Source organism: Opisthocomus hoazin, chromosome 1 (genome assembly GCF_030867145.1).
Source record: "Opisthocomus hoazin isolate bOpiHoa1 chromosome 1, bOpiHoa1.hap1, whole genome shotgun sequence".
Classification (NCBI taxonomy): Eukaryota; Metazoa; Chordata; class Aves; order Opisthocomiformes; family Opisthocomidae; genus Opisthocomus; species Opisthocomus hoazin.
The window spans coordinates 102154821-102170963 of record NC_134414.1 but is presented as its reverse complement, the minus strand read 5'-3'; the positions used below and the strand labels follow the sequence as shown (position 1 = coordinate 102170963).

At 37.4% G+C, this 16143-nt stretch overlaps 1 protein-coding gene across 16 annotated transcripts in view; it reads right to left on the bottom strand.

The window, feature by feature from the left end:
- Window positions 1–745: 745 nt before the first annotated feature.
- The window catches only part of KDM6A (lysine demethylase 6A), a 171390-nt gene continuing 155992 nt past the window's right edge, over window positions 746–16143 (bottom strand). For 9 of the 16 annotated variants that reach the window (XM_075430978.1, XM_075431023.1, XM_075431013.1 and 6 more), the window contains 7 exons: window positions 15452–15566; window positions 13183–13370; window positions 11809–11950; window positions 6353–6479; window positions 5257–5427; window positions 4916–4994; window positions 746–2976 (listed from right to left, as the gene is read on the bottom strand). In XM_075430978.1, the coding sequence (XP_075287093.1) occupies window positions 4938–4994; window positions 5257–5427; window positions 6353–6479; window positions 11809–11950; window positions 13183–13370; window positions 15452–15566 (800 nt within the window). In that variant the 3' untranslated portion in view covers window positions 746–2976; window positions 4916–4937. The other 7 variants (XM_075430989.1, XM_075431068.1, XM_075431006.1 and 4 more) reach the window with 2 other exon arrangements.

Sequence of the window (16143 nt, the reverse complement as noted above, 5' to 3'; positions counted from 1 at the left end):
TATGTCTGGTATTATCCATCCCCTAATAATGCCTTTTTTCCATTAGTCTGTACCTTTCAAAGATTCTTGCAATAAATACCATGTCTTTGGCCATTTTCATCCTTTCACACTTCGATCTTTTAATTTGCCTGCTACAATAACTGGCAGCCACAAGCAAATCAGAATCACTTGCAGCATGGCTCAGCTGCGGAGCTCAAGGGCCCCAAGCCTGCGGTTCCCTGGAAAGCCAGCCAGTCCCCCCCTTCAGCTTAGTCCTCCCGCCTGCCCCCACCCAGCTGCTAACGCCCGGAAATATCCAGAGATTACAAAGGTTCCACCTGCACCATGCGCTCTGCAACTTAAGAAGCAGAAGTGGTTCGTAATGACTACAACTGGTAAAATATTAACTTGTGCTTTTTTAATAAAATGAAACAAAAGCATTCTAAATCATAGCAGCTCATAGACCAAAACTGTCCATCGGTCAGGAGCATAGTGTAATTAAGCACTACGAAAACTGCAAAATATTAAACCCTGCAGCAATTCAAACCCATGACAAAACCTTCCAGCAGAGCGGGCAATACTGCCTGATGCTCTGCTGATTTGGTCTACTTGCTCACCAGTGAAATATGAGTTTTCTTCCTTGGCAATGGCACATCCTCTTTTCCAGAGGCACAAAGCCCTTTTGATCAGCGCATGGCAGCTCTGTCCCTAGTTAGCAATATTCTTTTACAGCACTGAGAAACAAGGACTTTTTGTTTACCATTAGTTGAGGTAAGTTATCTTGCTTTTATTTGGGTTTAAGACTACTGTAAAGGAGTAGCTTTTCAGTTGCAGCATGGTTTGTCAAGATTACAATATTTATGACTGGATAAAACACATAAGTAAAAAATTATGATTTGTAAAGTTTGTTATCAAGAGCTGAGACATCTTTACAGAACTGCAAATACTGGCTTCCTAACTGCTAGTTGGTAATTTTGCTGGCAAGAGCATTTGTTATACTTTAATCTCTATACTCTTTTGTCCAACGGTTGTAAGAACCAGCAAGAAAGTAATTTTTAACTATGGTTAAACTGTCGTAACAGCATTAGGCAAGCTGTACCGATTCTTCATCAAAACACCCTTCGTTTGAAGCTACAAATGTAAGAGGCGATTCTTTTTGTTCAAAAGAAACTATCAGCATGCTCTGTGCCTTTAACACTTCACATTGATTACAAAAAATTGAACAATGCAATCACTAACATACCCCACTAATGAGAAATTATGAGAAACTGCTTGATGCAGAACCTTCTGCATCAGTCAACTCTGATCGATAAGAAAGCTATCCATTTTGAAATTTAGATTTAATGCATTTTCAAGAAGCTAATGAGAAAGGAGCAACTTAAAATAAATACCATCATTAAAACTGCAAACTGTTACAATGATATATTATAAACTTGTCCTAAATAAACCTAGTGCTTCAAAAATTTACCAGTGAATTCTATTACAAAATATGTGAAAATACAACAGAATACCACAAAACAACGTCCCTTTTTGGGGTCAACAATGACGCCAAGATGATTCAGTCTTAACTTTTCAAATTGTGAATAGAACATATTGTAATATATAAGTTGCAATTTGGTTGAATTCTAGAGAACATCCCCATTTAAACTCAGATTCACCTTTTTCATTCCTCCTCTAAAACTAGTGCCAAACCTCCTGTCAAAGCCGGTATTTTCTTGACGAGCTTTAAAGTTTAGCCGTTACTTATTTTCTACTACTACATTTTGGCAGCAACTATTTATTGGTCTGTTATTGCAAAAAGTGCAATTTAACAATAAACCAGTCTGAAGGTCATTTTATGTCTTGAGGATACATACCATATATTTCTTTAAAAATAATCATACTTTTGTAAGCAATACTTTACAGTAGACACCTCAAATCTACCATAGATGTAAAACTTAAAACGAGAAAAATTTAGTCTCTAAATCTTTATACACATATTTATATTTGAGTTTCTATATATATTATATATATACACAAGCACAAGAGTATATATAAAATATATATAATCAGATTCAAAAAAGAACAAAAACTGGGCACTGTACATAAAATCTTTTTAAAACTCAAACAATAGAAAAACTTTAAACATTAAACAATTTTAATAAAAGTTTCTGTACAATGCTAAGCAGTTTTATTTACATATAGAAAATGTAATAGGAGTAGTGTTTGAAATTACAGAACTCCTTAAAATTTCAATGGCAGGTAATCTGGAAAAAATAACAGCATTCCATTCACAAATATTTTCAAGCAATAAATATGTATTTATAAATAGTGTAAATTTACATCAAGATTAGAAACAAAAATCACAAATCTGAAGTTTATTCCTTAGTCTATGTGCAACCCATTTATCTTTGTGACTTGGCTGTTAATTGTTTTAAATTTTATTTAGGAACCAAAAGTGTAACCGTCATGGTTTCAAAACAAGACAGAAAAACATAAAAGCAGTAAAAAATTTATATCACCTAACTCTTCACATTTAAAAAAAAAAAAAAAAAAGTTGCCCAAAGAAAGACTTAAAATTTCTAACTACCTTACAAAGAAATGACCAGCTAAGCTAGTACGTTTTCCAAGGGAAATTCTGAAGGGGAAAAATGGATGAAACCAACTCATCAGCCCAGAAACAGAGAAATACAAAAGAGGTGGTCTTCAAGTCAGTAGTCTGTATAATGTTGCCAGTTTTGTCAGATATATACAAAACATGGAATTATTTTTTTGAAGTACAGCTGGATGAGCTTTATTTGTTTTGAGTTCTGGAGTAGGAGGCAGTGCTCTCTCCTGTCCAGTTGGTTGACACTCCGCACTTGGAAGGTTGCATAGACACAGCTTTCAGCCAGCAGCCTTACGGGATAGCTACAAAAATCAGTGGTGCAGAACTGGGTCACTTCCTGAATATCAGAAAAGTTTTCATTTAATGTCCATGAAAAAATGTCAAGATGAGGAGGATGGCAATGGAGGAGCCTGAAAAAGAAAACATTAAATTACCTTTTCTACAAGGGTGTAAACCTCAATTGCTTAACCAAGACCTGCACAAACGGTAACAATGAGAGTTTAAAGTCACGCGCACTACTGTTTTCACACTTTAGGACTTTTTCAAGTGGACACTGGCATTTTTGTCCAACTTACTCAAATACAACTTGTATTTTATGACTACTCTGCATTAGGATTTTGCCTGTACTGCAGACTGAGTATGCTGTGGGGATGTCTGTGTTAATACGATACCAGCCGCCAAAACAAGTCCTATCGTGGCAGCTCAGTATAGAGCTATCTTTACGTACTCTAAAACAGGGATTCTCAACCTGTGTACCAGTGGGGGGGGGACTGCCCATTTGTGGCTCTCCAAATGCCTTGTGGGCTTCATTTTTTTTCCCCTCTACTTAAACAGTAATATATAATCCTGAAGTTAGGATATCTGTGGAAATGGTCGCTGATTCTCTGACATGGGGACAAAGTTGTTTCATTTTTTTAATCCTGGAACAGAACACCAGAGTGCCTCAAGAGTAAAGTAAGCTAGGTGCCTTGTTCCTGTCTGCTTTCAGGAGGCAAGGTCTAGAAGATATTAATTTTCCCAATATTGCACTTTGTGGCATTATGATCAAAATACTAAATCTCTGAGGCATTTCTTTTTCCTCTCTTCCTGCTCATCAGTCCTGTCCTGATGCACAATCCCTTCAAGAAGCTGCTCAGTCTTTAAAGACACTCTGAATCATTCCATAGTACCCACCTACAAAACACTAACACTAGCTGATCCCCAGTTTTCTCCCAGTACTTCACCCCAGATGACGAGCCCCTCTGTTAAGCCTACTGCACCTTTGTCATCTGAGGTTATCTTTGTCCTGTGGCTTGCAACAAACCTCATCTATTCTCCTAGATCTCAGGGATGTCACTTTTAGGCTATGACTCTTCTCAATCGACACTGTATCCCCTTTAAAACAAACGTATGTGCACACCAATTTCATCACAAGAGAACAATTATTAGTGCCCTCTAGGGCTGCAGGTATAGGCTTTGGTGGTGGAGGGAGCCGCTCACAGGTTGAGAATCCTTGTTCTAGGGACAGTATCATCACTGATACCTATATAATGTTATGAACACAGACAACAAAATACCCCTCCCTCCTCTCTCTTTTCCATACAGAAATGTTCTTGCCCATTTCCACTCAAATGGATGACGTATCTGAGAACAGCTGTTTATTTATACGCTTTTCTAGAACAGATCATCACTTTGAAATTCCAGTATTTCACAAACTATAATGACAACAGGCTCCTAGAAGTACAAATTGAAGTTCAACCACCTCAGGCTCTGTAGAACCAATGAAGAGAATTAAATTCAGCCTCTACTGCTGAACCTTGAGGCCTTAGCTCAAAAGGTCACAACTTATCATGCTAGCATTACATCAAGTAATTGTCTAAACATGCATTTTCTGCAGCACCTGGAAATGAATCAAAACACACAGCCATTTCTGGGCTGCTGTACTTAATTCAACACGGAATACCCATAACACTTAGCCCAATGTTTGCCTCCTTTGACAGAAAGGCAAGGCTTACAAATAAATCCAGCATCGCTTTCATTGTGATTACAAACAAGCCATCTTTGCCTGAAACAATGAAACCTGGGTGAAATGTTAGGAAAATTGTGCTGACACAGTTTAAAGCAGGAGGCTGCCATATATAGCACAAAGCTATAATGGCAAAGAGGCTTTTTGCTTTAAATTGAAATGCAAAGGAGGCCCCAAGCCAAAAGACAGAACTGTTTAAGAGCATCCACTTGCTAAGCAGAAGGACAGTGCTGATTTGGGAGGGGATGGGTGGGGAAGGGGAAGGAGGGGGTCTGAGTGCGTAGGATGCTCTGCTGCTATACTGACTTCATACCACAACCAATGTATTAGAGATGCTCTTGAACCTGGTGCTAGTTTCTCCAAGCTTCACTGTCCTGATTCTTCCCATCTCCATCTGATCCAGTTATGGTCTTCAGGTGATCTCTATTGGATTTTTAAAGCCACAACTTTATGAATTGTAACATCATACTTTTCCTGAAAACTCAGCGGTTACGTTCTGCAGTAAGTTACTGTACTATTTCACATAATTCTGAATCTTCAGCTTTTTGTTCTGTAAATATCACACACAACCCGTACCTCCATTTGAATCAGAAAGTCCACGGTACTCATACAATGGAGTACCAAGACAGTCTACAACTGCTTTACAAATAATGTATTTATGCACCCACTTATTAATTTGACTTACTAATGTAAATTGATCATAGACTTGCATCAAGTCCTCCATTTTGTACTGTTCTAGCACCACAAAATTTTCCAGGTTCGTGCTTATCTTTCGTGCACAGTCTTGGCAATGTACAACATAGGTCTTCCGAGAATTGCTCTCACTAGTGACAAAAAGCAGATCAAAGACTTCCACCTATTAGATAGGAAACAGAAAGGCAAACTGTTACAATTTCATTTTTAAAAGTTAAGCCATGAAAATTGTATTTTATTCAAGATTTACAACCTTATCCTGTGCATGCAAAGAGAAAAATTAGATTTGTTCAGGGAAAATCTATCCTCCTAAGGCTCTTGCAGAGAAGTGAAATACTGTAAAATCACTAATGTTACACTTAGGATGTCTGCATGAACAGCGCTATGGGAAAGTTTTTGGTCAATATTCACAAAGCAAGAGTTGTAGTCTAAACAGGGGTTACTCAGTAAGGTGAGGATTTGTAAGAATTATACCTAATTTTCCTTTTTAAAATTTGCCTCCAAAAGAAGTTCATGATTTATTTCCTTACTACTCAGTCACATGCTCATCTTGCCCAAGAGGCTCAGCCAGAAGGTAAGTGGCAACTGATTTTCAGGGGGTGGGAATTTTTTTTTTAAGCTTCATGACAAGTATTATCCAATACTTTAAAGGAACTATTAACAGAAGGCAGAATAAAGAATTTCAACAAAAAAGTATGTCCTGTGAAGAAAATGTACTTAAATTCTCTCTCTTTTGGGGCTGTTGTTGGCTTCTGAAATGAAGACAGATACATCTTTAAAACGAAGCTCAGCAGATCAAATTATACACAGGAAGGGATAACAACTTTTTATAAAAACTGAGAATTGAAAATCGACCTAGTGTGTAACAATGCGGTAGAAGTAGTGTGAAAAAGACTGCAGCAAATACAGCCTATGTCTAGGAAAATAGCTTGGTAAGATCTTTTAATAGTATTACAACACATATATGTGCTTATAGCATATACTACATGCTGCAACTTAAATGCAAAATTAAAATAGCAACAGCAAAACACAAGGGAAAATTTAAATCATTATAGCAGTACGCAAGTCAAGCACATATTTTTACTGACCTCACAAATGCTACAGTAATGAGCTGGCTCGTCCTTTGCTCGCCCGTGCCAGACAATCTCTTTTCCTGCAGCAATTAGAGCTTCCCTCAGTGTCTGACACTGTTTGAGAGTTCTTAACAAGCAGTACCTGCAACCAAAATCAATTGTATGTTCAGTGCAATATTCAACTTTATAGCATGATTCAAGCAGGCTTAAATTTCTTCCAAGACCCTGTACTTGGAATGTCCTCTTCCTCTAGGATTTCATGACCAGCTGGATAGTAGAAATCACGGACTCATGACTTAAGTAGAAGTTAGACCACATGCTTACAGACCTCTGTGTAGATTTGCTCCATTTCAGTTCTGTCCCTTGCCCTGCAAACAGGCTGTATCTTTCATTTTTCACCAGAATGCATGAATGCTCTTTTAAGCACAAGACAATGTGTTTTCAAAAGCAATTAATGTATTTTATGTTGCACTATGAATTCATCAGCGAAAAGTTAGTTTGAACCGCCAAATTCAAAATAACTGTTTACATTTTGTGTAAATGACTATAGCCTAATCCAAAGAAATGTTTTAACTAACATCCTAAAAAACCCTGTTACTTCCCCAGCACTACTAAACTTTCAGTTATCCAAAGCCTGAAAACTCAAGTTCTGACAGGAATCACTCTACGCACAGTGGAAATAAATCTGTCCTCTTCTGTGTAAAAGGAAAAAGAACAGACAGGTTGGTATTAGAAAAGGAAGTCCCTCCACAGGAAAAAAACAAATGACATTGAAAAAAATATTTTCTAAAACTTATTTTATGAATGAAGAACTGGTCAAATGCCAAATTACAATCAACAATTCCCTGCCATACTTCTGTAAAGGATTAAAAAAAAAAAAGTAGTTTTATCTTCACTATTTTATACAGTTCTCTTCTGTACTAGAAAATCTAACTTGTTTTCTAGCATTGTATGAGCTACATATGTTCTCTAAAAAAAGCTGGCAAAATAGGTCGCCAGATTTCTAAATTGCAATGTTATTTACAATAATTTTTAGCTCTGAGCTATCCTATTTATTTGAGCTGCAGTCTTTGCAGCCTTTAATTTTCTCCTCCACAGGGTGGTTACGTTACACACTTATTAGACGCAGAAGGAAGATTAAAAAAATGTAAGGCGAAGAATAAACACTGGACAGAAAACAAAAGTGCTCAAGAGTTCTATCAAAATGTTTACAACTTGATCCTTCTCCCATTTTAAAGCCTTCAACATGTAATATATGCGTTCTGTATTTAAAAAAAAAAAAAAGTTTCTTTCATGTGTTTCCAAGTAGTTAACAGAATCTTAGGCTTGCTTCGAGATACTCTCCTCTTGATGTTTTACACTCAGACTGCCCATCTTCACTAGAAACAAGTCTATGGCTTCATTAATACCTCACCGTAAGAATAATGCAAATCTGAAAGCATGTTTCTACGTTAAAGATCGTATTTTCATATACCGAATTAAAGACAGCTAAATGTGCTGTTTAATTGTAACTCCTTCAATACTTTTGAAGTTTGATGTTAATGGGACTTACGACGCTAAGACCAACCACACGCAATACATCATGGGTTAATTCACTTCAGTGTCAGGCTAACGTGCTTCTGACAAGCTCACTAACTTTGGTTTAGCATTCTTTTATGCAACACAGCCCATTTCAAACCAACTTAAAAGCTACCATTCCTCTCCTCGCTTCTGCTGTTATCTGGAGAAGTCCTTATACCAAAGAACAACTGGAAGCACATCTGCACACCTGCCACCATTGTTCTCTACTCTTGGCTTCCAAAGAATTTTCAAAGAGTTTTCTATTGTTACAGTTGTGAAAAAAGAATTGCCCAAAACGTAACCCACATATGACACCACTGCAATGTTTGCCAAATTTGCAACCAAAGCCAAAAGCAATAGCTAGAAGGTGAATTACCCCTCCTTGGATAAAATTCAGATCCCAGTAAAGGCACTTCAAAACGTAAATGTTAACTATTTCGTGCTGTCAAAGAATGGGAGAAAGTATACAAACTATCACTTTGAAAATGCACCACAATTTCCTAAAGTTGGGAAGCCAAAAGCAAGCCAAAAAGGTGTCTAGCAAAGTCACGACGTGTAAGTTAAATGGTATCAGCTTTTATTATTGTAGACCTGCTTTTATTCTTGTACAGTGAGAATTCAGTTAAAAGGAAATCTGGACCATATCACTCTCTCTCAAATTCCTTGCAGGGATGGCATGAGGATTATGAGTAAATCATGTCCAGTCAAAGTCAAGTATTTAAGAGAATAAGATTTTAAAATGGACATCATCCTGATTTACGTGAGATGGGCAGTGAGAAACCTGTTTGAATATTTAGATATCCTGTGAAACTCAGCAGCGTGGAGACCATCCAATGGCAATGCAAAACTAACCTCTTTGTATCTTTCAGTAATATATCTTCCCTACAGATACCAAAATGTATTTCATCTGGTTTCATGATTTCATGCAACTTAATTTCTCCCGTGCCATGTTCCTTTACGTTTCTAAAACCATTTTTGTAAAATAACTTAATATTTCAGTTACTTCTGAATTAATGTTTTAAGCCCTTACTACTATGTTCCCACTACCTCTAAAATTCTTCTCTTCCTCAGATGCATTTGTAAAAGTCCTTCTAGCTTCCATCCAAGATGTCTGCAGTTAATTTTTCTTTTCTTGAGTGTTGCACTCCATCAGTCAAGTTTTAAACCATTTTGCCTGCCTGTGTTCCTGCTCACGATTCTACTGTTAATACCAAATCTTTAAAAAAGATCTCATGAGAAAGTTCCAGGTTCTTCTCTTTGTCTTTTAGCTAGCAAGACAGCACCAAGTTGCACATTAACTAAAAATGTAAGGAGGCTTCAGATTTCTTCTAAAAGCAAAGCTTCCTTCTATTATTTTTTCCCTAGTGTTATTCTATTTCTTTTCATCATTAACCTGGTTCCCAGTATTTATATATCTATGCTTAAATTTTAGTTTATTGCCTCTGTAATGGTTACTCTCACATAACCCAGTAAGACATATTTGTATTTATCTTTCAGAATGGAATTACAAACTACTTTTTATCATTTTCCAGGAGCTATTCTTTCATACTATTCTGATATCTCAGAAACCTCAGAGACAGAAGTCACACTACCCAAACACTTCAGGTATCTTTGACATGCAATTTTAGATACAGACCTACATTTGGTAAAAAGATGACAGCTGGGTCACTGATACTTTTTTTTTTTTCCTGATGACAAACGGAAAGTCAGCTATTCAAGATGAAATTCAACCAGCTGCTTCGGAAATCACTATTTCTCAAGTGTTTTTATACACACGCACGCACACACACACACACACACACACACAATTATACACACAAAATGTCTCTGTTTTGCTTTCCTGTATTAAGGAGATTCACAAAGATTTCTGCATTTCTAGTCTGCTTACAAAGCCAAGGTCAGACAGTAGACCATGTATCCTGGTGACACCCACTTCTAGTAAACAGCTATACCGTAACTACAGAAGTGACCACTACAAAGAGTTATCTCATGTTACTGCTACTCGGTGTTACAAACCAGAGCTCATCACTGGATCTTCTTCCCCCCCGCACATGTAACACGGAACTTGGGATCTGGCTGACAACTAACTTGGATGGAGGGCTTAATCCAAGTAAGATGGAAATAGTACTAGACTGGAAAAAGCAAACGTATGCAAGGCCAAAGTTTGTATCTGCTCCTCAGTATCTTTGTTTATTTGTAATGTACACCTAAAATTTAGGTCTCTTTCTAGAAAAAGCTCGTCTGCTGTTAGCAGATGGACAACAGGAAACTACCATTTTGATATCTGTGTTTCTTCACATTTTAAGTGATTCTCTCGGTGAAAGATGCTATGCTCAGTCACATTTTTCTCCTTTTAAGCCTAAACCACGGCAAAAAAGCCTCAAACTTGTGCAAAGGCAAAATACAGGTGCCAAAATATCGAAATCATATTTTGCCAAAAACATTACAGAACTGCTTCGAGCTTTACAAAAGATGCCTGCCGGGCTTGAGAAGATATATAAAGATTAATTGTGAAATAAGTTTGTGTTTTGTTTTGTTTTGTTTTTTTAAATGCAATTTTTGGCTTTCTCCTCCCTCCCACACCCTGCTGCTTCTCCCCCTATTTCTCATTTCTAACCACTCAGTTTCTCGTCTCCCTTTTATGACAGCTGGTATCCTGAACATGCGCAGTAATCGCTTAATTGAAGGGGCAGGACTGTCAAGCCTTCAGCAAAGATTTACTTTACCCTAGATATTAGTAACTAATTTTAAGAAAGTATTCACACATAAATGCTATTCCAAAATCGAGCTTTAGAGTGACTACAAATCTCCCTGTTTTCAACTTGCAACATTCTTGGTCCTTACAAAGTTACCACCTCACCAATTCCACCATTCTGCAACGAATGTTCAAGCCTAAATCAAATTCCTACTGTAAAAAGGTGTCTCACTCGGATGTTGTCAATAAATCCTACCGGGGGGAAGAAAAGAAATTATTTTTCTTTGCTCTTTTTTTCCCTGCAAGTTAACCCATCCATTATGTTAAAGGTCCCTTTCAAGGCAAATTATAAAAGGATTCAATGATCGTGGATCCAGTATGTTGATAAGACTAAGAAGTGCTCAAGCAAGAAGCTCCTTTGGTGCGCTTAAGCAAAATAGAGAGTGATGATACCAGAGTATTCTCATGACAAGTAATTTGCTTTGGAATTCATTCCCCCACTTTCTTTAAGACAAACCTATGACATATTCTGAAATGTCCATACATTTCTCAACCCAGGTATAATGGTGCTGCAACACAATTTGTATTTGCTTGAAGTTGCACTCTTTGAAGAAAATTACTAAAGATGCTCCAAGCCTGGAATATTCCTGCATTTTGGAATACGTGTATGACAAATGTAACTAAACTCAACTACCATTTTACACATCGATTACTTCATTATTCAGAAGAAAGAGCAAAGGGAGGGAGGCTTTCAGATACCTACGTGCCTTCATTTGAAACATTTATACTGGATCTCCAAATGACAGTGTGTGAGCACTAACTAGAGGTTCTAGAAATGTAAAATTAAGTTGGATTCTGCTGTAAAAATGACTAAACATTCTGATTCTAATATTCGGGCTGATGACCTCATTTTGTTATTTCTTACGGTACGTACTCTGAACAACTTTCGTCATCTAAGTCAACTGTTTCTGTAAACCACTGTACTTTAACAAAAAGTTCATTAGATCATTCTAAAGCTATGCCAGAATAACATCAAATAAAACATAATAAAATTAATGATATCTATGAGTGGATTCTTTGAAAAACAGAATACAAAATAATTTTGGCTTGAGTCTCAGGAATGGAAAAGTCTTACAAAAGATACTTACAAATCAACTATTGTTTTATATTTGAAGAGGAAAAGGGCATCATAAATGTCCAAATAAATAGAACTTACTTTATCATTTCAAAAAGCTTTGGATCTGAGACCTTGATATTTCGAGCCATATTCCATGAGAGATGAACCATGGGTACTATGGACTTCACACTCTGCAGTTTATTCCATTCGTACCGTTCCACTGCCAACTTATACTGACAGGCTGTACAAAACCAAAATTATAGAAGCAATTAGTCAAGTGAAGAAATAAGTATCAACTGAAGCCAAAATAACTTGATTATAATAAAAATTTATACCTTTTAGGGCCAGATTAAACTTCATTTGCAATGACCCATTCATTCTAACTACACTTGAATTCTATAAAATTTCTTTTAAAATGTGTATTTATGATGCTAAAAGAACGCACAATACCACAGCAGCAACAACTATCTGTGAAAACAGGTTACTGAAAACTGTTCAATTTCTATGGTGAACAGAGAGCAATATTTCAAAAAGGGTTACTTAATCAATTTTCAAATATTTCAGATTAAATCAAAATATCTGAATTTGAAATGTCTGCATCTCACTCTTTACTCTTTATCATAACTTTACAACGCTATGGTGTATACTTTGTCTTAAAAAGGAAGACTGCACCTTGAGAGATTTGCTGCAGGGAGTCAGACTTTTTCATTAAGCAGCCTACTCATCCCACCCTTTTTTAAAAACATTTTACAAAACTTACTGCAACTGAACATGTGAGCTCTGCATCAGTCAATCATCCTGGAGACATACTATGTATTGCACCATAATGAAAGCGAGACACACTGTAAACTATTTAAGAAAATAGGAGTTTTTTGGAGCTACAGTCTCTTCAAATGCTTGACAGAATCTAATCATAGCTGTGAAATTTCCTTCCATTCTCACACAGAAAAACCTTCCAAGACCATGGTTCAAAATTAAAGACTTCCAAAGCAGTAGGTCTGAAAAACTTAATACTCCTTTGCGAACAAAATTTTACAGCTGTTCACATTTCCTGATGCTTTCACTAAAGAGCAATTGTCCCAAAAAAGTTAGATTGGACAAGTCCTTAAACTTATATGGAAGCTATAGCACAGTCTGCTGGGCAGAACAAATTTTGGGAGAAAAAGTTAAGAAATAGCCTACAAGACAGAGAGTACGAATTAATATAAACATTTTATTCCGTTAGTGTTTGCTACACAATTGTAATTTTTACAAGCCCGTTATACGAACAAGTGCAAAGACTGCTTTTTGCTGCTTTCTCTTCCTCTTACCCATGGAATTATTTAAAGCTTCAACACATCATGTTTTCAAATACCGTACGTTCCTTTTCTTGATCTAAGCATGGTAAATTAGTAAGAAATGGCCAGTTCTTTGGCCCATGTAGCACAATATTACCTAATTACGTACTTTAGCACAGCCACTATTCAACCATACCTGTAAGGGGGCCAACATTCCACGCAATGTTGTTGCACCAGCCGATAGCCTGAACCCAATGAACAGTGCCAGCATTTATCCACACCAAATCCCCTGGTCTTTGAATAAACCTATAAACTGGGACATTGGCTTCATACAAATCTTCCAAGTTTGGCCACCAAGATCCCATTAGGAAATTCATATTATTCCTGAAACAACAAGAAAAATAGCGTCTTCAGCATTTATCAGCAGACATAGTAGTGGTTGATACTTCAGTGCAATTACCTGTAAAAACTGATTATCATGAAAAATGCTTTCTGCATCTCATCAGTGACCCAGCAGGACTAGTCAGAAGTAAAGTTTCATCTATAAAATTCCTGATCCTAATTCCACATTTCACATCCTGCAATACGTTAAAACATTTAACCGTCTGGCAGCCCATGTGAAGTCGGTTTATGGCTTCCAGTTACGTTCTATTTTCCTTCAAATCTCCCAGTATTTTATTAATGCCAAGGCAGAGAAATCCTTGGTCAGATGTAGTGTGACACTGGTGCTCAATGCTGCTTCTTTAACCAGTGACTGATTTTATATACAGACCATACCAGCCCTCAGGAATGCCTTCTGTTTTGAACAATGCCAACCACGTACCGGCACTGTCAGCGTACGCACGTGAAGCTTGTCCGCACAACAAGCAACCTGCTGGCACCATCTCAACTGTGGGCCACAGGTCTATGCTGTATTCAGCCAAGAAACGTCGACCCTTCCGAGAAGCATGAAAAAACACTTCCATATGGATTTCCTAAACACGAAGTCTTCCACTGTGGTTATGCAAAATACATACTTCGCTCCCATCCTTATTCCAATTTTATACCATTTTTATACTGCACTGCGAGATAATTCAGTGCCTCTATCAGGCACTCTAGACATTTTATGAGGTTACCAAGACCTTAGTTTCTCTGTCACCCTCAGGAGGCCAGTGTCATGGGGGTAAAAGGCATGTTGTCATCAGAGACACTGCAAGTACATCTGCGGAATTACAATTTTGAGACCGCTAATCTTTGCAAAGGTGGATGAAATAAGAACAGTTGTCAGTAGATAGGCAGAAAATAGAGTACAGAAACACTGAGATGAATTTGCAGAGCTCTGGAAAAGTTCTGAAGAAGAGACAAGAACTTAGTCCAGTTTTAACTGGGCAAGAAAAGAAAAAAAAAATTTCCTGTAAGATCAGCTTCAGGGGCTACCATTTGAATACTAGCATGATCAGGGGATGCAATTGCTCCTCCATCCCCTTTTTTTTGGGGGGGGTGGGGGGTCGGGGCCGGGTAGAGGAGGGGCGGAGTGTGTGCTTATGCATGCATTTTTGTGTGCTTTGTTTTTAAAGCATCCACTCAACACCAGGCACAACACAGAATCCCCAATCTTAGAGCTGGCTGAGTATTTCCTCAACAGTCAGTGCACTTCAACTTTTTCAGCAAGCTACAAACATGTAAGTGTATGTAAAACATGCCATGACACCTCCTGGGGTCTGAGTAAACTAAGCTCTCCCTCTAGATGCAGCAAGAAACCATGCCAAAATACCAATGCCTCTGTACTTGCTTGTGTACCACATGTACACTAATCATAACCAACAGCATACACCACCAGGAAAACGCTTTGCTCCATCACTCCTAAAAACCCAAAACAAACCCCAGCTCCTTCACCCCCAACGTTGTTCCGTCACTCCACTACAGCAGCCCTAGAAGCCATCACAAAAGCATCACCATTTGGCAACAGCAGAGGTCAGCTCTAATATGCATGACAGAGTGCCTAGATAAACAGCAAGGACTATGATAGATTTTTTGATGTGGAAATGTTACTACCACAAAAACTAGACTGATGCCCCATAATACACCCGGTAGCAGACAGCCTATGCTTATACTAAACTTCTGATCCCCCTTAACGTAGTATAAATATGAATCTTGAACTCAGACGAGCATTTGCTAGTACCAATATTGCACTTCTTGTATTTCCTTCAGTCCTGTGTTTGAAAAAACAAATAATGGACCCAATGTTAATTTTTGAGAGCAAAGCTATCGCAGGCAATCCAAGTTTCTGTACATTGTGCAAATGTCACATTTTGTATAAATTCTAGATTTTACATTTTTACTTATTTTAAAAGACTTTTCTGACTACATGGAAAACCCGTAAAATAATGTCCTCTTACAACACCCTCAATAATTTCCCCCCTTAGGTCTGAAAAAGGCACAGAGAACTTGAGAGAGAAAAACAGCACACCGCACACCCAGCTTACTTTTCACAGAAGTCATTCATGACACCCCAATAGCTTTCAGGGACAACAAACCACTCACAGTCACCTGGACCAATATTTATATTTACTGAACAGAAGTTGTTATTTTCTTGATGACCTGAAATTTAGAGAAAAATAAACACGCTTTAGGTAAGGCTGAGCTATCTTAATAATGCTACAAAAACACAAAGTTACAATTACTAAAAAACCCTGTATCATAGTTTATGTATTTGTACATATTTTTATATGACACACACACTGTTTTGGTTAGCACTTCACAGTGCTAAGAAATGCACCTAAGCTACCAGCGACAAGAGAATTCTGCTTTTGTCAGTCTGTGGAAAATTAAAAGCTGGAACTACCAATCTTGTGAATCTGACCAATACTTCAGAAGTTCCCTTTTTGTAGAAATAAATACTTCAAGATGCTGAAGCTTAGATTTTGTGTTTTATGACAGCTCTTGACAGTCCCAGTCAGGAGCAAAACTTCATGACTTCAGGCACTGAACAGACAAGTAGTAAGAAAATCTGTCCCAAAGAGCTTTCAAAATCAACGTAGAAACACCAGTATTTTATCTTCTTTTGACAGCTGGAAAACTGAGCCATAAGCCCTAATGGAATTCTCTAAAGTTGTACTTCAGAAAAAAACAGACCTGAAATTTAGTCCAGATCCCTCAAGTCTCACTCCAGTGCCTA